The 25,661-nt window shown below is 51.8% G+C and overlaps 1 protein-coding gene across 4 annotated transcripts in view; it reads right to left on the minus strand.

The window, feature by feature from the left end:
- Window positions 1–1,348: 1,348 nt before the first annotated feature.
- Window positions 1,349–25,661, minus strand: part of Foxn1 (forkhead box N1) — a 29,008-nt gene continuing 4,695 nt past the window's right edge. Inside the window, exons 1-9 of one of the 4 annotated variants that reach the window (NM_001100648.2) lie at window positions 22,606–23,659; window positions 15,474–15,625; window positions 14,609–15,070; window positions 12,547–12,660; window positions 10,701–10,831; window positions 9,740–9,836; window positions 5,382–5,589; window positions 4,750–5,241; window positions 1,349–2,789 (exon numbers count right to left, since the gene is read on the minus strand). In NM_001100648.2, coding sequence (NP_001094118.2) covers window positions 2,470–2,789; window positions 4,750–5,241; window positions 5,382–5,589; window positions 9,740–9,836; window positions 10,701–10,831; window positions 12,547–12,660; window positions 14,609–15,070; window positions 15,474–15,596 — 1,947 coding nt within the window. In that variant the 5' untranslated portion in view covers window positions 15,597–15,625; window positions 22,606–23,659 and the 3' untranslated portion in view covers window positions 1,349–2,469. Of the gene's footprint in view, window positions 2,790–4,749; window positions 5,242–5,381; window positions 5,590–9,739; window positions 9,837–10,700; window positions 10,832–12,546; window positions 12,661–14,608; window positions 15,071–15,473; window positions 15,882–22,605; window positions 23,660–25,661 lie in introns of those variants that run through there. The other 3 variants (XM_063268670.1, XM_063268668.1, XM_063268669.1) reach the window with 3 other exon arrangements.

Below are 25,661 nucleotides of genomic sequence, written 5' to 3' on the forward strand. Positions count from 1 at the left end.
ATGCTTCTCCCATGTCCTACCCCACCCCAGCTCCTCTTAGAGACTTAGGAGGACACTAATGTGAGGTGAGCTTCTGCCCTGGGATTCTTTGTAGAGCCCTGTAGGTATTGGCTGGCTTCCAGGCCTGACCCCCAGACTAACAAGTCAAATACCTGGATGTGGCTGATCTAGACTCATGTGCATGTTTCTGGAGGAGGAGCTATAGAGCCGCCCCTTTCTGGGGCAGTCACCCCTACCTATGGGGTGGGATGTAATGGGACTCTTGGCCTTCCCGAGTTCATCTTCCACCACCAACAGCACAGGCAGCACCAGGTTAGGCTCCATCTTGTCACCCATGGAACCCAGAGCCCCAAACAGGCTTAGCATCTCTCCCAGGTAGTGACAAGAAGATACACCCTTAGAAAGGGAAGTGACCCTTCTTTTCTTTAAAACAAACAAACAAAAAAAAACCAAACATAGATATGTATGCCTACACGTGAGCGCAGTGCCCTTAGAGGCCAGAGGCCAGAGGCATCAGATCCCCTGGATGTGGGATTACAGAGGTTATAAGGCACTTGATATGGTTGGTACTAGGAACGGCAGAACTCAGGTCCTCTGGAAGAGCAGCAAGTGCTCTTAACCACCATCTCTCCAGCCACAACAGTGACTCTGTCTTGTGCAATTAGGGTCAGCCATGGCAGCATCTGACAGGTGTCAGAAGAGGCATTGAAACAAGTCAGCTCCTTTCTCTGGACAGGCAACCCCAGACTCCTAATTTTTCACATTCCTTTGAGAAGAGGCCTTGCCTGGCTGCTCATACATCTTGGTCTAGAGCAGTGGTTCTCAACCTTCCTAAGACTGTGACCCCCATATAGTTCCTCGTGTTCTGCTGACCCCTGACTGTAGAATTTCGTGGCTATTCTATAATGATCATTTTGCTATTATTATGGACTGGGAGGTAAATATCTGATATACAGGGTCTCTGATATATGACCCTGTGAAAGGGTCATTTGACCCAAAGGAGTCTCGACCCACAAGTTCAGGACCACTGGTCTAGACGCCTTACTAAGGCAGCAGAGATGGCTCGAGCCGTTAAGAGAGCTTGCTGCTCTGCTAGAGATCCCAAGTTTGCTTTGCAGCATCCATCCAGAGCTCACAACTGCTTGTAACTCCAGCTCCAGGGGATCAGATGCTTTCCTTTGGGCCAACACACACATGCACACATATTTTCCAACACACACACACACACACACGCACGCACGCACACACACACACACACACACACACACACACACATATCCTTAAAGTCCTTCCAGACACCCAGTGGGCTGCTTGGGGAGTGAGGATCCCAAAAGTGAAGGCTCAGAAGTTGCAACCATCAGGCACTTACTTTATTGTTCCAGGCAGGGGATGATGATAGGTGACGACTGAGGGATCCGTCCACCCTTGTGTGAGCTTGGGGACAACCTATGGAGGTACTTATTGCCCTCAGGCCCAGGGAAGGCTGAGAATCCCACTTGGTGGGTCATGGTGGGCATTTGAATCACAGCTCTGCCGGCTCCCTGGGAGTCCCAAGTCTGCTATGCAGGTGTGTGTGTGTGTGTGTGTGTGTGTGTGTGTGTGTGTGTGTGTGTGTGTGTGTGTGAATCACACACACCACATCCTGTGGCGGGCTACAAACTCTAGTTACCCAGGATGCTTGAAACAGTTGACAGCATCTCGTAAGCTGGGGTCTGAAGTGTAGGAAACCACTCTTTGAGAAGGAATGAGACTTGGCCACTTGGAAGGGGCCTTTCCTGTGGCTGAGACTAAGAGAGGGGGACAAGTTCAAGTTTCTGAGGACAAGAGTTCTTTCCAAACACTTTGTGTTGGATTTGGGCTCAGTTTGGTCCCAGGGTAGATGCTGCCCCCTTCTGTGTGTCACCCTGGAGGTGGCCAGCCAGAGTATATACTCAGGATGAATAGATAAGTCCTATGAAGTAGCTGTCTCCCTAAGGGGTTCACAGGTCACGTGGGAGGAGACCCTGTAGGCTATAAGGGTGTAAGATAGGAGAATAAATAGAGATTTCTGGGAGAGAATATGACTGAAGTGGGTCACACCTGTAGAGCAAATGGGGATTATGATGAGGTTTGGGGGGGTTGATCTTTGACCTGTCACACTGGCCCTGAGCTTTGCTAACTAAAGCTTTTAGCGCTCAGCTGCCCCAGAAATCAAATGAGCAGGTGGGTTGAGCTTGAGTGACACTCGAGAGCTGAAGTTCGAGTGACCTGGCACTAGGGGGCGCGCTGTCACTTTTCCGACACTTTCCTTGCTGGAGCCCGCGTGTGGAGCGCGTCACCCGGTAGCATCCTAGGTGGATCCCCTAGCTTCTGGCTAACAAATAAGTTGGCTGAGTGACATAGGAGACAAGTAGTGTTTTCCTTCTTTGACCTTTAAGGTGAGCCCTATATGGGCAGCCAGCTAGGCACTGAGCTGATGTTGGGCACAGCTCAAGCCAGAGCCATTGGCTTCGAGCCGGGACTGAGGTACACGGCAGTGCTGGCAGCTGCTGAGGAGGGCGTGGGTTCCAGTTCCACAAAGGCCGAGTAGAGGGTGCTGAGGTGCATGTCTCCCAGAGCACCGGAGCCACCGCTGCCTGGAGGTGCCAGTTCACCTGCCTCATTGCCTGTTTCTGCCAGACAAGGCCCTGGAGGGAAGCAATGGGCCGCTGGTGGAGGGGGCAACATGGAGGATGACGTTGGGGATGAGGTCACCAGTACGAGGGGGTCCAGGGCCAAGCTGTCATCCTTCAGCTGCTCCCACAGATTTCCTAGTTGGGAAGAGGAAAGAAGCATCATCATTGGCAGGCCGCAGAATGCTAAACCCAGTCTGACTCCCACCCAAGCTCCTCAGGAGTCTCGGAGAACAGGATTCTGGTGATGCAGACTGGAAGCCTACCCTGGCACCTACTCTGTTTTTTGTTTGTTTGTTTGTTTGTTTGTTTGTTTGTTTCCGGAGCTGAGGATCGAACCCAGGGCCTTGCGCTTGCTAGGCAAGCCCTCTACCACTGAGCTAAATCCCCACCTGGCACCTACTCTGGAACCTCAGTAATCACTGATTTTTTTTTTCTGGCCTCAGAGTCCAGCTCCGAGGTAGCATAGTGTAAAAGTCATAGATGCAGGTGACCCCTATGAAATTATCGTTAGAGTCTCCAAAGGGGTCGCGACCCACAGGTTGAGAATCACCGCCATAGTTGCCTGTAACCTCTGTGCCTTTCTGAGAAGAGAGGAGTACCAAAGAAAATTAAGGAATTGCCACTCTGAAGGGTTGATGCAAAAACCTACTTGCATCAGGCACCCTAGAGGCCCCCTGAAACGTTTCACTCAGGCTTCTGCCTCAGTTTCCAAAGAAGGTTGATTTCCTGCCTACGGTCTTCCCACAGTGCACCACTGAAACTGATGAGGTACACAGGCCTGGCTCCATAGGCCTCCCCTCTCACAGGACCCAAGGCACAGGGATAGAACCAGAAAGGACACTAGACTCTGAGGAACAAACCCTGCTATCGCTGAGTCCCTCTGGGTCATGTGACCTGCCGTGTGGCAGGCAGGGACTGAAGTATCTGCCTGGAACATCATCACCGCAGGGTAGAGAGAGAGACCTGACAGCGCTGGCTGCTCTTGGCCACCTGGGTTCAACTCCTTCTCTCTGGCCCAGTGACCTTGAGTGGATCTCTGTGTGTAGTAGCGCTCTCTAGGTCCAGATGGGGAGAACACATATAAAGTTGTTTGCAAGATGCCTGATACTCAGTAGGAGTTTGAGTAGGTATTAATTGAGGGTTTTGTTTGGTTTTGTGATGCTGGGGTACTGAGCCTAACTAAGGCCTGGTACATGCTAGGCAAATGCTTTACCCCCTACCCACATCTCCAGCCTTCTAATAGAACTTATAGTATCCCACATCCATAAGCTTCCTCTGCCTGTTCTCTGCATCCACAGCAGGTCTGGAATGAAGATCTATGTGAAGTTATTTTCTAATAGTCTAAGGTATAGATCAGCAACAAACCTCTACTACAGTCAGTGGCAGAGCTTACTGGCACGCCACAGTTCAAACCGGAAGAGGTGGGACTTAGAGGGGAAGAGGGTGGGGCTTGTCTGCCTGTGGATGGAGTGAGCAAGATGGTGGGGAGTGGATAGAATCACCTTTCTGGGCTTCTAGCCTCAAATCTCTCTAGGATATGCTTAGCTCTGAGGTCTTCCATCCCATAGAAGATCTGTCTCCTGCAGTGAAAGCTGAGTTCTGATAAAATGCAAATGATTTTGGTGCACATTTCTTTTTTTTTCTTTCTTTTTTTTTTTCTTTCTTCTTTTCGGAGCTGGGGACCGAACCCAGGGCCTTGAGGTTGCTAGGCAAGCGCTCTACCACTAAGCTAAATCTCCAACCCCGCAAATGATTTTGGAATGTTCAGCCTCCCAGTCCCTCACCATCAACCACATCATGGATAACTTGTAGCTTTCCCCAGCTTTGTCAGAGATGAGCGGTTTGATGATGAAGCCATCCAGGACATGTTCAGAGTACCAGGAGGAGAAAGACGAGGGAAAAAGTCATTTACCTCATGGTCTGGACATCAGGGAGTAAATGCATATTCAACACTTACTCCTAGTCATCCGCCTCAGGTGACCAGAAACTCGGGAGCCAGCAGGTGGCAGCCTGGAGACACGAAGAGGCTAGGCTACACCGCCAAGATCACTTCTCTAGTCCTGACCCACCCTTCCTTTCCCTGCTCCCAGCTCACCCTGGAAGTCGAAGTCAGTGAGAGAGGGGTTGATGGCGTCCAGGTCAGTGCCAAGGTCTCCGTCTGGTAGCAGAGTATCGTGCATGGTCCTGGCTGAGGAAGGCTCAGCCAGCAGCTTGGCACCGTGGCTGGGTGGTGTGTGGGCAGGTAGAGGTGAGTCCTGGGGGGTGCCTGGCTGGGCCTGCAGATCAAGATGCCCATCTGGCTGTGAAAACAATGGCTGCTGGTGTCCAGAAGGGGCCAGGCTGGGAGAAAGGTGTGGGTAGGTCTGCCCGTAGCAGGAGGGTGCATGGCCACCCAGTAGGTCCTGCAGGGGGTTCTTGCCAGGCATGGGACCTGGAGCTGGATGCATTGGGTGTAGAGGCTGGGTAAGACCAGCTGAAGGTGCCAGGGGCCGGATGGGACCTGGGCCTGCCAGCCCAGGTGGTGGACATCCTAGCAGAGGAGAACCCAGTTTCTCCCTTTTGTCTCCGATGAGGCTGTCCAGCTCTTCTGCAAAGGCCCAAAAGAAAACTTCATGAGGCCTCCCTCCTCTGCAGCCTCCCAGCCTGGGACCCTCCCGCAGGCTCCACTCCTCTCCATTCTGGACCACAGGTCCCTCGGCCATTCTCACGCAGGCCTGCCAGCCTCACCTGGTTTGGCCATGCTTTTGCGCACAGCAATGGGGTCTTTCCTCTTCCACTTCTGCAGCTCTTCCTGCATCTTGTCGATTTTGGAAGGATTGAGGGCCCACAGACAGCCCTTTCGGGAGGAACTTCCGGATTTATTCTCTACCTTCTCAAAGCACTTGTTGAGAGACAGGTTATGGCGAACAGAATTCTTCCAGCCATCAGGCGCAGTCTGCCAGAGCAGGGCAAGAATCCAGGTTGGGTTCAGGCAGCAAGAAATGGTTCTAGGTCTGGGGGCGGGAGGTTCTAGAACATTCCGTCACCAACCCTGGACATAGAATTTCTACACACTCTGGTTTGATGTCCTCAGCTCCCAAAACATGCTTAGAACCCTTTAGCTGTGGGGAAGGATTGGGCAGAATCCTTGATGGTAAGTTAGGTTTTTAGCTAAAATCCCAAAGCTGCTGTCACCCTATCTAGCTCTTAGTCTAGACCCTTCAGAGGACTGTGATCCTTTGCATATTTATTATGTACTTTATGTGTACATGTGGGTGCCTCTGTGTATGTCTGCACTGCATGCCTACAGGAGTCTGTCAGAGAGGACATTGAATCTCCTGGAGTTATAGATCATTTGTGAGTCACCATGTGGGGCTGGGAACAGAATTCAAGCCCTCTGCAAGAGCAGCCAAGTGCTCTTAACCACAGCCCCAATGCTCTGTGTGTGTGTGTGTGTGTGTGTGTGTGTGTGTGTGTGTTTTCCAAGACAGGGTTTCCCTGGCTGTCCTGGAACTAGCTTTGTGTACCAGACTGACCTCAAATTCAGAGATCCCCCTACCTCTGCCTCCGGAGTACTGGGATTAAAGGTGTGCACCCCCCCCCCCCCAGCTCTCTCCAATACTTGTTAACCACCACTCCTTTCGGAGATGGGACCTCACTTGTCGTCCAGGCTGACCTCAAGCTCACAGTAAGATGCTCAGAGTCTCTTGAGTGCTGAGATTGAAGGCAGGAATCACGATGTCCAACTTGTGATCCCACTTTAAGGGGCAGCTATTGGTAAACGCTATTGAGGCCTCTGGTCTAAGTCCCCATTGAAGCAGGATGTGTTGACTGGGCCTCCTGGCCTGTGCATTCCCTTGTGGAAAGGGGAAGATCACTATTTTAAAGTCTTTGGGGCCAGCTTTAAAGGGAGGACAGCATAATGCCCCACTCTGGGTCCACTTCATCCCTCTAGAGCAAGCTAGACAGGAAAGGGTTGGTGAGTAGGTGGGAGTCAGCACACACCTGCTGCCTCTGTTTGATGGCAAATGTGGTGTTGGTAGGGACAGGGGTAGTCGTATGTGGCTGAAGAGGCCCGAAATCCATAGACATCTCTTGGTGTGAGTGGCATCTCCTATCACAGGTCTCTGAACTCCTGAGTGCAAATGGCTATGTGTGAGAAAGTGTCTCAGAGTACGTGTGTATCTATGATTGAGTGTGTGGGTGTGAGTTCGCATGAGTGTGCCCTGGAGGTGTGCCCTGGTGGGGAGGCCAGCCCTCAGGCAGGGGGTGCTCGTGCCAACAGAATAAACACCCATTAGGAGGCCTGGTCATGCCACCACTGCAGTAATTGTGCCCAAGGAGGGTTGTAAAAACCATTAAGCTGACTCAGTTGGGTGAGAGGCGGTGGCAGGGATGGTGGTGGAGGGGCACGGGCCTCTTGTCCTCCACGTCTGGCTTGGTTGCAGGCTCTGTGACCACCCTGCGCCTGACATGGGGTGACTGTGGGTAGAGCTATCTCTCTAGCTGATGGGACTTCCTGGGGCCCTTACTCCCAGCTCCTCTCGCTTTCAGCCCTTCTTTCTGGCTAATGAGAGATGGCCACTCCCTCCTCCCTAGCTCACTTGCCCCAGGGTGCAGCCAAGCTGAATCACGCCTAGCAGAACCGGACCCTGGGTCCTGATGCCAGTCTCACTAGAGTTGCTGGCAACAGCAGCCAGAGCCTTTCTTGGGGACAGCTAACCTGTCATGGGGCTGGTCCTGATGACCCCCAAGGTTCATCAGGGGTTACCAGCGAGGATTTTGAGCTACTGGACCTTCCTGAGCTCCCACAGCTGTCTCTACTAAGAGTCAAAGCTCCATCACCCCAAGAGCAGACTTAATGGGCACTGGGAACTTTTATGGTACCATAAATATGTGACTTCGGGATGCCAGGGCAGCCCCCACCGCAGCCACTTCCTGTTTGGAAGAGGAATGGTCAGCACTAACAATTATGCACAGTGGCCGGACACTTCCTCAGTCCCTGACTCATGGGACTATGGGACGCCCACAGCAGCTGCTTTGGGTATGAGTATTGTCCACTTCAGAGTCCACTCTGTCCTTGCCCTGAAAAATGACCTCCGGATGAGGACTGAGAGGTTTAGAGTCTTTGAACTCACTCTTTAGGGAGGTTTGGAGAGAGTCTGTTGGCTTGGAAGGAATCTATGTACCAACTGGTCCAAACTGACATGTTACAGAGGGGAAACTGAGGCCCAGAGAAGAAAACAGCTGGCCTTGGATCACACAAGGAAACAAAGTCCAAACCAGGCATGGACTCCAGTCCTGTTCCTCAGCTAAGGGCCCTGCCCAGGTCATCCCATGGGGCCTGCCTTGCCCATGGGGCCGGTCAGATCTTCACACAGTCTCTCTGAAATCAAATGTAAACTCCAGCATGAAGGGGTGATGCAACTGGTTAAGAAAAACAACCAAACCAAAAAAAGCTGTCAGACCTCTTCACTCTTCAGCCCCATAAAACAGGGATTACACAGCTCCCAGGAAAAATAATTAAGCCAGGAAGATGAGGTGCAGGGAGGGGCTGGAGGTAAGGCCAGGAGTGGGCAGGGAAGAAGGCCCAGAGGAGAGGGAGGGGCCTCACCTCCCTTTCTCTGTTCAGTTCTTGGAGGACTTTGCAGCCGCCTTAGGAGGAGGGGAGTGTCTATCTCTGCCTGGAGATTCTGGGGTTCAGGAGCAGCCCATACAGACTATGGTGTTTTTCCCTCCTATAACTTCAAGTCAGGGGACTTTTCCATTCCAGCCAAAGCTATGCTGAAAGATGTGTTTGCTCACTCCCTGTCTGCTGGGAGCACAGCAGGTGCAAAGCTGTCTGCACAGCAGGCAGCAACTGTCCCCAGGCAGGACGATGGTGCAGACAGTGGGGACAAACCTCCACTGCATACAGAGCTGGCTCTGAATCACCTGGGCCTCAGCTCCTGTCCTGCTTGGTTAGCAGATGAGACAGTATCCACCATGGTGTAAGTCCTGGGGACTGTATTCCCCAACAGAAGCTCTTGTCTCTCCCGCACCTACCTCAGGAGAAAAGTGTCTGTGCAAGAGGGTCTTGGGGAACATGTGTCAAGGATAAAGGGGCTGTGTGCAAACCAAACGTGTTTTCTTGACCCAGCAATTGATCCATCTGGTGTGTGATCTTGGAAGGATAAGTCACCCTCGGATAAATTGGCTCACTGGGATAGAAGGGTACCTGTCATGTCCCTAGGAAGTCTGACCTTGGCAGGCTCACCCAAGGTACCAGCTTTGCCAAGTCAACCCAGAGACAGACATGACTCCTCAGAGTTAGATCAAGGGTCAGGGATGATCTAGTCTTACCCTTCACTCTTGTGTAGAAATCTTGTAGGAACATTTGAAAATCTACTGGGTGGGACCTCTACTTCATGCCACTATAGGTGGTACATACTGAGGAGTCTCATGCCTCAGTTTCCCCAGGGTCACTCTCAGTCCTCTTGTCTCAGGGTCACTGGGAAGAAATTGCTGGGAGTTGCCTGAAATCTCTTCCGTGGAGAATAGGAACTAATACTGCACATGGGTTTGGGGGAGAACCCTCTGGATCCTTGGGACACCCCAAGACTGTGAGCCCCACTTTTGGGCACAAGTGAAGCTCGGCATGCCACCTATAGAGGAGGCAGATGTTAATCTCTCTCTGGAAGGTGATAGTCACCTTAGTGACCAGCTCCTGCTTGGAATTCCTCCAGCCCCACAGCACCCTGACTGAGGCTGCAAATGCTTCCATTGCTTGCTTCCTCTCTCAATTGGGGAATAGGTAGCTGATTCCCAAAGCTTGTCAGGACTGACCCCAACCCCTTCTCCAGTTCCTCCCAGTCGCTGTGTAACCTGGGGCAAACAGCTTGATCTTTCTGTTCACAGTCCTCCCCACAACTCCATTTGTTACAGGGTGGAGCCTGAGGCCTGGTAGATGTGAGGTGATTCTCTCTCTTTGAGCCATGTGCAGTCTTGAAAATACAGCCCCTCTTGGGATCTTTGTACTTCACCATGGACACAGGGGAAGCATCTTAGGGCCAAGCCCCTACTCCTTTCATGCTGGGCTGGTATCAGGGGGTGGGTTCTAGACTCACCTTGAAATAAGGGAAGTGCTCCGTCATGAAATTGTAGATTTCACTGACTGGAAGGCTTCCGGTCTTGCTGTTCTTAAGGGCCATGAAGATGAGGATGCTACAAAAGAGAGATCCTGAGAGCCTGGACCTCTGACCAGGTCTCCATCTTTAGCTTTCCTTCACTGACAGGTTCTGTGAGGCTGAGAATGAACTCTATGAGCATTTTGTGGACTCTGGAAAACCAGATTGCTGTCTGACTTAGCCCCTAGATGTGTGAGCTTGTCTGAACCTCTCTGAGCCTGTTTCCTTGGTTTTGAAATGACAAAAACACAGTAGCCAGCATCCTCAGAGCTGTGAGGATGAAGGCTTCATGTACATCATTGCCCGGAAATGACCTTGCCCACCCATACCTCAGTTCCTCATGCTTCTGTTAGGACAGTAGGAAGGGAACAAGGCTTCCTGCTGTGCGCCAAGCACTGTTCTGCCCACATTCTCTAACATAAAACTCCAAATAGCCCACCTTGTCTTCCCATTCACCTTCCAGACAACCAAACAGTTTCTCAGTTAGGAAGTAGCAGAGGTGTTTGTTGAGGTTTTTTTTTGTTTTTGTTTTTGTTTTTTTTTGTTTTTAATGTTGGAAGAGGGGGAAGTCAATGAACAGTTCTCTTAATCTCCCACCTAAACTCTAGTATCAGGTACTGGGCCCCAGGATGGGACCTCACAGGCCTACCCACCCAAGTCAGCAGCATCTACTGAGTCCAACCAGAGTTAAGACTCCTCGGGATGAAACAAAGGTCAAAGGTTATGTAGCAACTACCTACCCACCTGCAAGCATCATTTCCCCCGAAGGCATAATCAGAAGTTACTGGGTATGATTCCCACCCCTCTGTGATAACCGCTGCATCTTGAGGGTCAGGATACCTCAGTTTCCCCAAGGGCCCTTTTCGCTTTAGTTCTGTCCCAGTTGTGCTAGGACATGTACCTGTAGGAGTAGATGGGCTTTGGGAAGAGTGGCTGGTGACCGTCTGCGTTGGCCTGGGGCGCAATCCTCTGATAGGGGTAGTGAGTGGAGCCCAGGTAGGGCACAGGGTAGCTGCCTCCACCCGGGGAGTACTGTAAAGGCCAAAAGGGACAGAGTGATCACCATGATACCTCCCCAAGTGGGGAACCCCTCCCCATTCACACATGCCCAGAGAGGAAGCTGAGGTCAGATTCTCCTTTCATTGGTCATGTGGACCCTATGCCATTCTCAATGGCAGTGGGTCAGACATTTTGGGCTTGGGTAGAGATCCACACTCCAGAACTCAGACTTGCCTCAAAAGGTCTCAAAGTTGTCTTCCTCCAGCTCTTACCTCTCAGGCTTTGATGTACCCTGGTTGCCATGGTGATAGGATGGGATTCACAGTTCCACACTTTCCAGGCAGGCACTCCAGGCCTCCTCTCCTGGGCCTCTCTCGGAGCAATGGGCCGGAAGTGGGATGTCCAGCCTGGGTGTGTTCTAGGCATGGCTACCTTTACGAGTTTCAGTGGCTCTTTGAAAGAGCAGGTCATGATGGTGGGCAGGTGGGGGTAGGAGGTAGTTTTACACGGGGAAGGGAGTGGCTGTGGTGCCAGGAATGGTGTTTTATGGGGGCTGGGGGTTGGAGACTCTGACTCCCCCAGCTGCTCCAGGCTGAAGTGTTCTTTCCAGGTCACCGAAAGACACTTAGTGCCTGAGTCACCCTCTCTCTGGGCTCCATAAAGCCCTGGGTGCGGCCATCTTGTTCAAGGACATTGAAGACTGCAGAGGGCTTCAAAGCAGGGCTGGGCATAGCAAGGGCACTTAGGGTCTGATCACCTTCATGCTGTGGTGACTTGGTCCCTGATGTGGCGAACTGCCTTAGGGACACCCTCTACCCTGAGTCAGACCAGAAACCTCAGAAAAGCTTAGGCCTTTGCAGCTAGGAGAATGTCATATGTTTCTTTGTCCCTCTCTGTCACTTGCACCTACAACAAGCAACCTGACCCCCCCAACAACACACACACACACACACACACACACACACACACACACACACACACACACACACACACCAGCCTGTCTCCTGGCTTGGCCAGGATCAGGGCCGATGCCAGAGCGGGAGTAGAACCTGCTCCACAGGCAGGGCCTGTCTGAGTGCCAGGCTGCAGGTGGATGGAGCTGGGCGCTGGGCAGCCACTTGCTCTGTCTTGCCCGGTGACTCCAAGGGAGCTGCCTGGCTGCTCTGGTGTTCTTTTCTGCCTCTTTTCAAAAAATCCTCCATCCCTTGCCAATGTGGGGCAATTATTTACCGTGCCATCCATTCTGGAGAGGTTAAACTGGGCATGGGGTGGGGAAGGGCAAGGATGATAAAGGCTACAGGGAGGACCCCAGCCTCACTATTGTGCCGGCCACTCTCGGCCTAAGAAGTGTGAGGACAAGGTCACACAGCAAGGTGTGACCTAGATGGGAGCCTTTGTTCCCTTCCCTGCTCAGCCAGTGTGTCATACCACACACCCCTCCCCTCTTCGCTCTGTCTAGGATGCTTCTCCTCCCCTCCCTCTTTGGTTCACGCCACGACTCTGCCTCTGTCTTGGCTGTTTGAGACTCCCTGATCTCCACCAGGGGTTCAGAAAAGTCTGAGAACCCCTAGAAAAGGGAAATGGTTTCTCTTCCCACTAGACACTAGCCCAACCTTAGGTTAGGATTCTGGTATCTTCACCTGCCTGTCCGTATATATGCACATATGTATGTACAAACCCTGCACACAGGAACACCCACATAGCCTCCTGAGAGCTCCAGGAAGTAGAGCCACTTGCCTCAGACTTACCTGATGAAAGGTGGGCTGAGAAGAACAGTACACATGCTGCAAGGGAGGCTGGTAGCAGTACATCCCAGGACCATTGTCCAAAGCTTGGGGCTTGACCTTGACCTCTGACCCCTGCTGGAAAAGAAAGATTTTTTCTCCCCTTCCTTCTTTCATTTGTCTTGAACCTCACACTAAAAGAATCCTTACTCTGACCCTCTTGAGGTTAACTCTTGGGGAAGGAACAGAGAAAAGAGATGGATAGAGGTTTTCCTGAGGGAAATCAGCAAGTCAATGGAGGGGCTACAAAGGAACATCCCACCTCACAGCAGGTGACAGGCCAGGCCAGGCCAGCAGAGAAATGGGGGAGACTTGTCAGTGGTCATGTAGACTTGAATGGGACCACAGATCTCTGAGAGGCCCATGTGAAGTCCTCAGGGCCTAACCCAGAGCTGAGCCCTGAGTAGAGCCAGCAAGGGTGTGCAGCTAGGACCTACCTGGCAGATAGACAAGCCAGGATGAGACTGCTGTAACTAGGATTCCCACGGGCCTTCGGGAAGCCAGCATTTGGGCCCAGAGGGGTGAAAGCTGGCTGTGACCACTTTCTGGGTGTGCCCCAGGGCATCCGATTCAGAGATTGGCATAATCGCAGGATCTTGGGCCTGGAAGGGCCACAGGCATGGAGTCCAACCCCTTCATTTCACAGATGATAGAGCTGATCCCAAGGAGGGGAAACTATGTGGCATCGGACACCCATAGAGTGGACCAGGCAGTTGGATACAACTTGTCTCTATGAGGCCAGGTGGATTTCTGGTTACAGGTTGCGGATGTCCTGGTAAGTCATGAGGCCTCAGCCAGAGAGTGCCAGGTCCCGATTCTCAAGATGGAGATAGTGGGAACTATGGAATGTTGATGGAAGCCTGGAAGGAAATCTCCTGGCTGAATGACAAGGATCTACAACAAGTGAACAATGGGGGACAGCTGCTGGCTTGCTGGGTGCCAAGCTGTGGCTCCTGCCACATTCTAAAGCTTGAGTCAAAGCATCACAGTTCCAGAAACAGCAGAAGATCCTGTCTTAGCCACACCTGATGGGCGTTTGTCTCCTTCCCCCCCTCCCTTCCTGATAGGAGTGGCTAAGGACGGGAATGGGCCTATTTGGAAGCAGGAGGTAAAGAAGGCTGGTGGACACTGGACGTGGCAGAGTTCAGGCTGAGTGATTACATTGGGGTGCCTTGGGATCAGAGTTAGGGAGCAGGGGGCAAGCCTTAGTCCTGAGATAGGAACTTTTAACATGGCTTTTCCCACAAGAGGAGGCTCAGAGAGATTAGGCGACTTGCCCGAGGCCACAGGGCTTGCAGATCTGGCTGCGGAAGTGCTAGTCAACCTTCTGAGGTGTTCCCAAGGCACTTAATCCGCAGAAGCCTGCTCTGGCCATAGAGTAGGCCCAGGAGCCCACCTGTAATTCCAGCAGCAGTGACAGTGAAGCAGAAGAATCTCTAGTTCATGGACGGCCTTAGGCCACATAGCTATTTCCTGTCTCATGCACGAAAATAAGAAATAAAAGCAGGGCCTGGAGGGGCCTGGAGCTACCAGTGAAGTCCCCCAGTCCATATTTGGTGGGATTTTTGTTCTGATACTCTGTCCAGAGCCTTCTCTCTCTGGAATGTGTTTTTTCCTCCTCACATTTGCATAGGGGTGTGTTGGTCTGGCTTGGCATTCTTGACACTTAAATAAACAGAGAAGTCACCCTCTGGAATCTTGACTCAGCAGCCTCTGGGAAGCTGCCAGATCCCTTCCCTGATGTGTTTCCTCCACCTGCTCCCTCCATGCCTGCCAGACTAGCATACCCCTCCCCAGAGGACCAGCATGGAGCCAGGAGCTCTGTGCTTGCTGCCTTCTATGGAGCTCTGATTTTGAGACAGGGTCTCCATACATAGGCAGAGGCTGGCCTCTGTCTCAAGCAGTCCTCCTGCCTCGGCCTCCTGAGTACTAGATTGCAGGCATGTGCCACCACACCTGACTTTGAGGATTCTTTCTAGGCAGCCAGGAGAGAGGAGGTGGAAGGACGTTGGCCGCTGGTACTCACCAGAACTTGGTTGTGTTCCTGGCTGGGGTAAGGGAGTCCATTGCACCAAGCCTCTGCTGGGAAGCTAGGCAGAAAGGCCTCAGCATCCCCCACATCCACAGGGATCTCCTCAAAGGCTTCCAGTGCCCCCTGAGTCTTAAAGGAGTGTCCATCAAGCGCCATGGCCGTCTGGGCCTCAGAGAAGATGTCTTCATGGAAGTGCCCCTTGTAAGGGTGGAAAGGCATGTGGTTGCCCCTGAGGAAGCGCCCTGGGCTGCCTGCTGGGCCCTCCTCAAAGCCAAAGCCAGGATACTTGTCTGAGGGAGAAAGGCGGAAGGAGCCTGGGCCAGGTCCAGCTGTGCAGTGGCTCTGGATCTGCTCTGGGCCTGGAGATGCGACGCTTGGGCTGTGGGGGGGCAGCGAGGGGGCCCTCTCTGGAGGGCCATCAGGCACAAATGATGAGCAGCTGAAGTTGGCGTGCTTCTGGGCAGACAGAATAGAGAGAGTCTGTAAATGGAGGTTAGACCAGGGCCCCTGCCAGGACCCTATGCTGTACTGAGAGAATAGAGAATGACTGAACCCACAGGAATCCCGAAGTGATGGGGAGGACAAGCTGCTCTTGGGATGCAAATCTGATACAAGCATACTTCTCCTAAACCTGGGTCCCCAAGGCTGACGGGGTTCCATATCTTGCCTCAGGAAACACCAAACCAAGGAATGAACAGAGATGTGTGTCTGAGCCCTTCTGGGTCTAGAGTCATCTTATTTGTCAGTGTAAGGGACAAAGTAGATCCCAGAGGTCCTTGTGTGGGGCAGTGACTGTCTACTCAATGTTCATAGAGGTACCAGGCTTGTCCTATTCCAGGCCTTGATTCCAGGTACTTACGTTCTGTGGGGCAGGGGAGCCTGGGAGGCCCGGAGCCTGCATGAGGTCCCCTTGGGGTTCGCCCTCCAGTCGGGTGGAGCCTGGAAGTGTGACGTCAGAGTGCGGAGGGAGTAGCGACACCATCACCCAGTCCTGGCCTCGAAGAAAGCCAGCTACGATGAGAATGAGGACCAACGTCTAGGTGTGGCCAACCCCAGGCCCACCACCTCCATTCCTACCTTTTCCCTAGACTGGGACCCTGTCTGCCGCTAGCCATCTGAGAGATGACAGATAGACAGATGGACAGACAGACAGACGATAAATAGCCACGGTGGAAATTGTTACATGCTGGTAGGCAAATGCTGAAGAGGATGAGACAGGAGGATCATGAGAGAGAAATTAGCCAGGAAGGACACTGGGAGGAGAGGTCCTGTTGAGTCTCAAGCTTTGCTGGTCAGCGAGTGACCTGGTCAGTCAGTGAGTCATTGAGCCCCTGCTTCCCAGGGAGCCCTGGCTGCTAGGTTTCCTATCTCTATGCTAGGTGACCTCATCAGTTGCTGGGTAGGTAGCCCCTGAGAGGAGGAGGAGCCAGGAGATGCATCATGCCTAGGCTTCATGTGACAGCAATTCCAATGATACAGAGGGTAGCCCTGTGGGATGACCAAGGGGCCTTGCTGGTAGGGCCCGTGGGATATCTGGTAAGAGTTGTTTTTACCTCTATCAAGATGTTATCCGTGTTAGCACTCTTCTCTTTTCCTCCCCCCCTCCCTCCCTGTTCTGTGTGGAATCGAACCCATTGCCCCCCAAGATGCTCCCTGGCTTCCCTCCCTGCCCTCTTTCTGAGTTCTTCAGCTTGCCTATGAAAAGCTGGGGCTTGGACTAGATCTGAGCGCTGACCCCTTCTGAACCCCAGCACCATAGAGCATCTGGAAGGCCTTGGGGCTCAGTGCCAGGAGAGGCTGGCTGTCCACCCCAGGCTGTGTCAGCAGAACCCTCTGCACGTCCACAGCAGCATCTGCAAACAAGATGAGTGATGGAACCTTGCACAGGGAGCCGAGAGTGAAACGAAATCATGCAGAGAGAGAGCTCAGAGTACAGCGCAAGCACACCAGGGCTTGGTCCATGCCAGGACCTTCTCTTTTCCCTTTTTCTTTCTTTCTTTCTTTCTTTCTTTCTTTCTTTCTTTCTTTCTTCCTTCCTTCCTTTCCTTCCTTCCTTCCTTTCTTCCTTTCTTCCTTCCTTTCTTTCTTTCTTTCTTTCTTTCTTTCTTTCTTTCTTTCTTTCTTTTTTTTCGGAGCTGGGGACCGAACCCAGGGCCTTGTGCTTGCTAGGCAAGCGCTCTACCACTGAGCTAAATCCCCAACCCCATAGGATCTTACTCTTATTAAGAGTATTGTCCCTGGGGCTTGTCCATGATCAGCAACAGCCTTTGAACTCACTTCTCTGAGTTCATCTCTGATAGCAGCCACTGTGTACGGAGGGACTGCTCTGTGCTGACTACTGGGTAGCGTTTCGGATGGTTTTCCATACACTGTAGATGACCTTAGGTTCCTCCTTTCCACACCTCTCAGGTCCTGGGATTATGAACAGGCACCTTTGTGCTTGGTTTTGAGTTCAAACCTAGGGCTTCCTACGTGATAGTCAGTTGCTTTACTGAGTGAGTCAGATCTGTAGCCCCTATTGTTTTTAATACAGGCTCTCACCATAGAGTATGTGCTGGCCTGGAACTCACTACGTAGGCCAGGCTAACCCCGAACTATTGGCAGTCGTCTGCCCCTTACTGACACACTGTTGACCTCAGCCTCCCAAGGGTTGGCATTAGAAGTGTGAGCCACCATGCCCAAGCTCGTTGCTTTACTTCAAGGGTGGTACATTATTAACCCAGTCTTTCAAACGAGGGAACTGAGGCCCTGAGGGTTTCTGTGACTTTCCCAGTCTCACAGCCAATCCTTAACCGTCCGAATCTGAAACTAAGCTTTGGCTAACTCATCTCCCCGCTACTGTATTTGATGGGAGTCAGAGCTGAGTGGAATGTTCTGGGAGCCAAACAGAAAGAAAAACCAGAGCCTGATCCCTTACACTTATGCCTTCTATCCAAGACCCCTTAAGTCCCAGCAGGGCAGCAGTGCAGTTCTGGGAAATCTGGGAGAGAGGGCAGGCCTCATCTGTCTAAGCTTGGCCTAGTCAGCAGTTGACACATCTTTGATGAATTAGCTGCCTCCAGAGAGGCTAATGGTGTCAAAGAGGGAAGGGAACTTGTCCAGAGTCCCATGTAGGATTAGGCTGGGAGGCGGCTGGTGGCTGAAGTATATGGGTTTGAGGGTGGGGAGGCTCTCTCCCACCCCTCAAAGAGTCCCTACCACCCCTTCTCTATATCCCTGCACAGGCTCACCCTCAGCAATGCTAAATGTGGCGTGACCGGGAAGCGTAGAGCTGGCTGTAACTGGACACTTCAAGGGATCAGGCAGGGGCGAGGACACCCCATCTCTGGTTTTGCATGACTGACTGCCCTGGCCCCTGTTCCCCGGACAGCTCGGGGCTGCCTGCCATGCCTCACTCTGGCTCAGAGCTTCCTTTCCCGGAGGAGGTGGTGTCCTGTGAACTTGGCGCCATCCAGATACAATCCCATCTCCCTCCAGGTGTGAGGCTGGGGGCTTTTCCTCTCCATCTTAGGCTCTGCAGTCCCAGGACGGAGGGCAGTAATGGTTGAGCTTGAGGCAGATCTGGCTTTAGTTCCAAGCCTTGTCACGTTCTGGCTCTGTGATCTTTGACACTGTGTAAGTCTATATTTCACTTTCTTCATCTGAGGAGTGGGGTGTGTGCACCTATCTCATTGGAACCCCTTGAAGATTAAGCGATATGGTGCTGATACCCAGAAAATGGCCAGGAACACACCTCATACCTCTGGCTTCAGTTGGCTAAATGTAGCTGGACCCTAATCCTAGGCTCTGCAGTTTCTATGAGTCTTGCTGCTTCAGGTCTCATAGTCTAAGGGGAGAGGTGCAGATGATGCTGTCCCCACGTGGCAGCTGCTCTTTCTGGCCTTCCCTGCCTGCCTGGTCTTCATTTATAATGCCCCCAGAAGACTCTGACGCCAGCCCTGCTTTACGGATTTGAATCTGAGCTCTAACTAGGCCTTCCCCTCTTGAAGCTCTGTCTTGCTCAGAAGCACCTCTGCCTTACTCCCAACCCCACATCCCTAGATGGTACCATTTGTATGAGCCCCAGTCAGAGAGCTGTATGTCAATGGCCTTCTGTTCCTGACCAGGACTATCAGACTCTGGCTCTGCAAACCCACATTCTTTATTCCAGGACTTGAGCTGGTTCATAAGCCCTCCCCCTGATTTGCACGGGGGATGCAGATGTCCCAGAGTGGTCCTCACCTGGGCTTTCTTCTGGGTGGGTTCTATAAGGACTGACTTGTAGCTCAGTGACCATGGTGCATCCTTGGTCCCCAGAGCTGAAGCCCTGTTCTATGAGTCCCTTAGGGAAATTAACTGACTTTCCCAAGGCAACACTCACTGTCTGGGAAACATAAGGCCTCAATCAACTTCATCCTTAAGGGGTCACCTGCTTCAGGGGCTGAACAGAGGACCCCTAATTAGTGTCTGTGGAGGGTCCTTTCAGCACAGAGAGGGGAGAGAGAGAGGTGTTCTAGGCCCAGCCCTTCCCTGGAGCAATGGGTAGAGTTCTTAAAACTGGTGACTTGGGAGTCAGATTTGGGTCTGGATCTTGATCGGGGTGAGAATTTGGTTGGACACATTGCTTAACTTCCTTCCCTGGGCCTCAGTTTCCTCCTCTGTAAAATAGAGCTTATAATACATACCTCTTTGGAGGATTGGATGAAATATTGCTTGTAAATAGCTTACCACACAGTACATACTCAATAAATGATAGCTATTATTAATAATTAGCAGTGGGACAGAGTTAATTTAAGGCATGAGCTCTGGTGTGGGGGAGGGAACTCCCCTTTCTTGTCCTTTCCTGCCCCCTCCTCCCTGCAACCCCCATCCATCTCCCTGACATCAGCTTCCTCCACCGACAGACTGAACTTCCTCTTGACTCAGGCCTCTGAGGCCATTTTGTTCATTCCCCTGCAGTAGAGCCAGTGACTGCAGAAACTTGGACGTCCTGGAATGAAACAGATAGGGTGTCTCTACTGCTTCGGAGCCCCCAGGAAGCATCCATGCTGGCCCCAGTGTCCTGCTGGTGGCCTATACACTTAGAAGGGGCTTTTTGTTGTCAAACCTCGAGCCCACCTCTTCCGGTTTTACAATGAATGGCACGTGCACCAGTATCAGCAAAACAACTTCTCTTCTCCTTTCCCTTCTCCTCCTCCTCCCCCAAATCCAGAAGCCTTGGAGCTGGTCCAGAGCACATAAGCCACCACTTAGAACTGACTTCTGCCTACCGTATGTCTCCTTCATGGATGGGAGACTATGGAGGAAGATGTTGGTCCAAGTTCCCTTCTACTGTAAGACCATAATCGTCACAGACCTGCGTCATTGCAGCACTTGAGGTCCGAGTAGCACGTTTTATCTTCGATTCATCTCTTCTTCCTGTCCCAGAGGACAGCAAGCATAGCGCACCGGAGCCAGTGCTTTAGGGAGCAAACTGAATCTACCACTTCCAATTCCACATTCAGCAAAATAAAGACAAATTGGCCATAGCTATGTAGGTGCCCATGCAAAATTTCACACGTTACAAACCAGAATGCTGCCTGGTGTGTTGACATACACCTTTGATCCCAGCACTGGGGAAGCAGAAGCAAGTCGATCTTGGTGAATTCTAGGCCAACCTGGTCTACACAGTGAGTTCTAGGACAGCTAGGGCTGAATAGTGAGACCCTGCCTCGGAAATCCAAAAACCGAACCAACATAAAACCAAACCAGAATTCCCCCTTTTGATAGCTGATGTTTGATGAAAATTTATCAGCATACTGCAGGTGGAGAAGCAATAGCATTCACTCGGTTTCTCACAGGGGTGAGGGTAGGGGAGGTCAAGAAAGAAAAATCCTCTCTTGTGCCTCAAGAGCTCCAGACACACTTATCCAGGGCTACAACTTTAACAAGACATGTTCAAGGTCTGGGCATCCTGGGTAAACTTTCCTTGCATGATCCTTAGAGACAGGAAGGAAAGTTTGGGAACAGAAAAAAAATAGACCTGATGGGCCCTGAATGGAAGGAATTGAGAAATAACCCTCTGGCCTAAGGAGGGAGGTTGGGAGGAAGCCCCTCCAGATCACTGAGAGCTGGAGGGAGGATGAGTCAGTGACAGCCATTGCTGTGTGGCTGCCCTGTCCCTGGATGCTGGCATCCTCACCTTGTACCCTTCCTATAACACTCAGTCCCACACTACCCCAGCCATTGGTACTTCTGCCTTCCAGAGACTCTTGTCTGCTCAGAACTCAGTCAGAGGGGGTTGTTTAAGGGTGGGTCCTGGGGGACACCTAATTTACTGGATTTGTGACCTTGGACAAGTCATTTCCTCATCTGCATTTCAGCTCTTCTAGAGGCAAAGCGAAACCCAGGGATCATTCGAATCTTAAGATGCTGATGTTGGCCGCATGGATGTGTTTGTAGTCTATGGAGTGGTTTGCCAGGCCTGTACCAGGGGTTCTGGTTATGTCCCAGGAAGGAGGCAGTGCACTGTCACCCCTTTTTATGGATCAGGAAACTGAGGCTCAGAGAGATTAACCTGACTCGCCCAAGTCCCCCAGCTAGTAAACTGTGCTCCCCATTCAGACCCAGGCTTCAAAGCTAATCTCTCCTTAACCACTCTACCACACAGCCCCACCTCAGCAAGGTGGAGATTTCCCTGGGAGGGTCTGTCCATGGATCCCCTACTGGCAGTTGAGTCATAGAGGCCAGTCACACACTTCTGCCTGACCAAGGACACTTAGAATAGAAGGGGTTCTGCAACACCCCCCACCTGTCGGCGCCCTCCTGCCCGCCCTTTATGAGCAGGCGGAGCCGGCTCAGTTCCACCTTAATGGTTTCTGTTGCTGGCTGCGGCAGCATGTTTTACGAGGGGTGGGGCTGTGCCCAGTGTTCGCCTGCAGCCCCACCCGAGGCTCCACCTGCCTGGCTGCTGGGAGGGGTTCCCTGGAGCAGGTCCCTAATTACCCTTGTTGGGGGTGGTAGGGAAAGACCTGAGGACTATGCCTGAGGCTCACACCTCTCAGGATTCTGGGAGTCCAGGGGTGTCAAGAGGATGGGGTTTCTAGCAGGTTTCTTCCTATTAATCTGGGATCCTGAAGGCAGCCCTCTAGACTCTCTGGCTCTGGATGCTGCCTGGGTTTGTAACGAGTGATGGATGAAAAGCAGCCACAGGCAGGTGAGATGGCTTAACAGGAAAAGGTACCCACATCAACCCTGACAACCTGAGTTTGATTCCTATGACCCACATGGTGGCTGGAGAGGACCAACTACAGCAATCTTTCCTGGCCTCCACACCTCCACACTCTTGCCGTGGCATGCATGCATGTGTACACACACACACACACACATACAAAGACACACTCACAAATACACACACGCACATACTCACATACACACACAAATATACACACACATAAACACATATACTCACAATACAAATACACACACACACAAATACACACACACATGCGCACACACACACATACACACACAAATACACACACAAATACACACACATACTGTAGTAAGAAAAGCAACCATTCACACCTGCAGCCAGGTTATTCCCATCTCGGTCGGGCCTTTTATAAAGAAACCTGTCATTCCCCAAGCCTCTTCAAGCAGGCTGCTCAGAAAGCATCCTTCAGAATGTGCATCCTGAAAAATCACTTGTGCTACCTTCTCTGCCCCGGTGGGCCTGGAAGTTTTCTTAGATTTTGTCCTTAATTTTTATAATCTTGTTCACCCGCCTTATGTACCAAGGACCACTCCCCACTAACTAAGGGAAATGAGCCCATTCCTTCTCCAGAGAAGGTCCCAGCTTCGCTGAGAATGTCTGATTCTGGCAGCCTCCTCTTTTCTCACAAACATCTGCCTAGCATTCTTTTCTTTCCATAGTCTTTAGCCACCTGTAGGCAGCATTCCCACACCCCAGCCCTTCCCCATCTTCTTCCACCCAGTCCTGACCCCAAATGAAGCCATGTCTAAACACTTACAGTGGGCTCTGGGCCGAGGACACCATCCCGGCTTTGGGGAGTCATCCAGCTTTCAGCTTCAGGGGAGCCTCCATCCAGGTATAAATACGCCCACATGTCAGGACCGGCCCCCTGCCCCAGGGCAGGGGTGGGACTGCCTCCCCGGGCCAAGCAGGCAAGTCACATGCCCCATAAATGCCACAGGACCACAGGCCCTTCCCAGTAGCCCTGACCTCTCTAGACAGGTGGATGGATAGTTGGGTGGGTGGTTGGATGGAAGATGGATAGACAGACAGAGGATGGATGAAGAGATAGATGAATGACTTACAGATGAACAGATAGATGGGCCATGGATAGACAGGTGGATGGATGGATGTCTTTGACATACCTATGGATGCCTGTCTTGTAAATGGTCAGAAAGAGATTTGAAAGAAAAAAAGAAAGGCTGGTTCTCAAAGCTACCCTCTACTCCTAGAATTGTTTTAGGCCTCTCTTCTCCCTTGCTATGGACACCTAGCTTAAGAAATTGGCCCTCCTGTACTCTCCCTCCTTAGAGATCTCTCTCTAGGGACCTCTCGTGTCCACCCGAGACCTCATCCACAGTAATGCTTGCTTTTCTTCTTGGGAGTCATTTATGATCTGCCTTTTCCTCCCTTCTGCCTACCTGCTTCTGCTGGCACCCATGCTCCAAGACCAAGAGCCTACCCCCAGATCTTGTTTCTAGGAGCAAGGTGGCTTCCCCTTCAAGGTTAGTAGGCATTCTCATATTCAAGAACATGACACCTTTGGATAGCCAGAAAGGGAAAAGCCCCTAACTCCACCTTTCGAGGGGAATTTTGAAGCCCTGAGTGGTGGGGATAGACCTGACAAAGAATTTGGAGACAGAACTCTTTCCTAGTTGAGCTAATAGTGTGTAATCTGGGAGGCAGAGGCAGGAGGATGACAAATTTAAGGTCAGCCTAGGCTGCATTTGTGAGACCCCCATATCACGTGCACACACACACACACACACACACACACAAGGAAAAAAGGTAAAGGACAGGCAGTGGTTAGTGGTGAAGGCCTTTAATCCCAGCACTCAGGAGGAGCTCTGAGTTTGAGGTCAACCTAGTCTACAGAGTGAGTTCCAGTACAGCCAGGGTTACACAGAGAGAGACCCTGTCTTGAGAAACAATAGTGACAGTCGTCATCATCTAAAAAGAAATATTAAGATCTAAATGGAGAGCTGGGTGGGACACCTCTGGATGCACCTTACAGCGAACAGGGATCTGGGGCCTTAGACACTGGCTTCCAGAGAGGAAATTTCCCTCGAACTCTCGGTCTGCTTAGCCATGACCAAAGACGAGAGAAGTAGGCGAGGGAAAGGATTGAAGGGCTAGGAGGGTTTATCACCTCATCTTTCTTCCTGAGGCAAGCCACATGTGCTGAAGAGATGTGAAGGAGGACAGGCTGAAGGGCAGAAGAAGCCTCTGGCTTCTGAGTGCCCATTAGAGGCCAAGAAACCCCACCCCACAATGACATCATTTGGAACTGAGCCTCCTCCCCGCAACCCCTAAAATTGGGTGCCAGGCCAATTGGCTATGTCAGTAGCTGGCAGCTGAGGATTTGATCTGTAAATCTAGCAGGGATGATGGGAACTTCTGTCATCTCCTCTCCTAACCTGGATTCTGTTCTGAAGGCTTCACCAAGCTTGGATTCTCCCAGCTTCCTACAGGACCCCTCTTTCCCTCTTAGGCACTGTGGGAGGACCTCCTGGCTCTGTCATCAGCATGGGCTAGTGACTAGGATGAAGCTTACTTCCTCCTCCGTGAAGTAGTAACTTCATTCTGTCCTGCTGTCCTGTCCCTAGGAGCAGGTGAGAAGCAGGAAGAAAGCATTCTAAGGAGGGAGCCAACATTCTGCCTCCTCCCCTGGGATCCTAGGGAGCCATGGCACTGCAGAGAACCTACTATGTTCTCTGTAGAAGTATGGGTATATCAGTCACCTTTTGCCTGCTCACCTTAGTAGGGGCCTCAGGTGGCCCAGGATGCCACTGTCCCTTGGTCAGAGGCCTCTCTCTGTACATATTATTACCAGTACTGCTCATTACCACCAATCTATTATTAGGGGCATTAATTCTGCCACCACTGCTAATAACCCTGATTCAGCACAAGATGGACGCATGCTGGTGCACTTCCTGTCCTATGTCCAAGCAAACGGCAGGCAGGGCAGTCACTGGTCCTAAAGCACGAGCCAAGGAGGAGGACGCATATTGAAAGATGCTCCCATCCAAAGCCTGTCTGTGTGACAGAGAGGAGAACTGAAGCCAACCAAGGAGGCACATGGCTTTGTTTGTTTTTGTGGGGCTAGGACTGAACATCAGGTCTTGCCTGTGCCAAGGCAAGTGCTTTACCAATGAGCTTTAGACCCAGCACTTTTTCTTTTCTTTCTTTTTTTTTTTTTTTTCTGGAGCTGAGGCCTGAACCCAGGGCCTTGCGCTTTCTAGGCAAGCGCTCTACCATTGACCTAAATCCCCAACCCCCCCCCCCCAGCTCTTTTCTTTAAAAAAAAAATATTGAAACAAGGTTGCAGTCACTAAGTTGCTTAAGCAGGCGTTGAATTCACTGTGTATCCCAGACCTGCCTTGAACATCTTTCTGCCTGCCTCAGCCTCCTGAGTAGCTGGGGTTAGAAGCCTGCACTGCCATGCCAGGCTAGGGATGATTTCCTAGGTGTGTGTGCTGTACATGCCCCTCCTTCCTCCAGGTGCTGTCATGTTGAGCTGGCTCTGCGATCCCAGCATGCCCTTGGAGAAGTGAGATTCGGAGGGACTTCCTGAGCTGCTCTGGCTACTTGGCTCCACCTTTTCTTCTTCTTTTTTTTTTTTTTGGTTCTTTTTTTCGGAGCTGGGAGCTGGGGACCGAACCCAGGGCCTTGCGCTTCCTAGGCAAGCGCTCTGCCACTGAGCCAAATCCCCAACCCCTCCACCTTTTCTTCTTGACACTCCCTCTCTCCATCCTTCTGGCTTTTCCATAACCCCAAATTTCTTCTCCCAACCCCTCACACTCTAAGCGTATTGTGTGTAAGCATAGAAAGGCC

The sequence above is a fragment of the Rattus norvegicus genome, chromosome 10 (genome assembly GCF_036323735.1).
Source record: "Rattus norvegicus strain BN/NHsdMcwi chromosome 10, GRCr8, whole genome shotgun sequence".
Classification (NCBI taxonomy): Eukaryota; Metazoa; Chordata; class Mammalia; order Rodentia; family Muridae; genus Rattus; species Rattus norvegicus.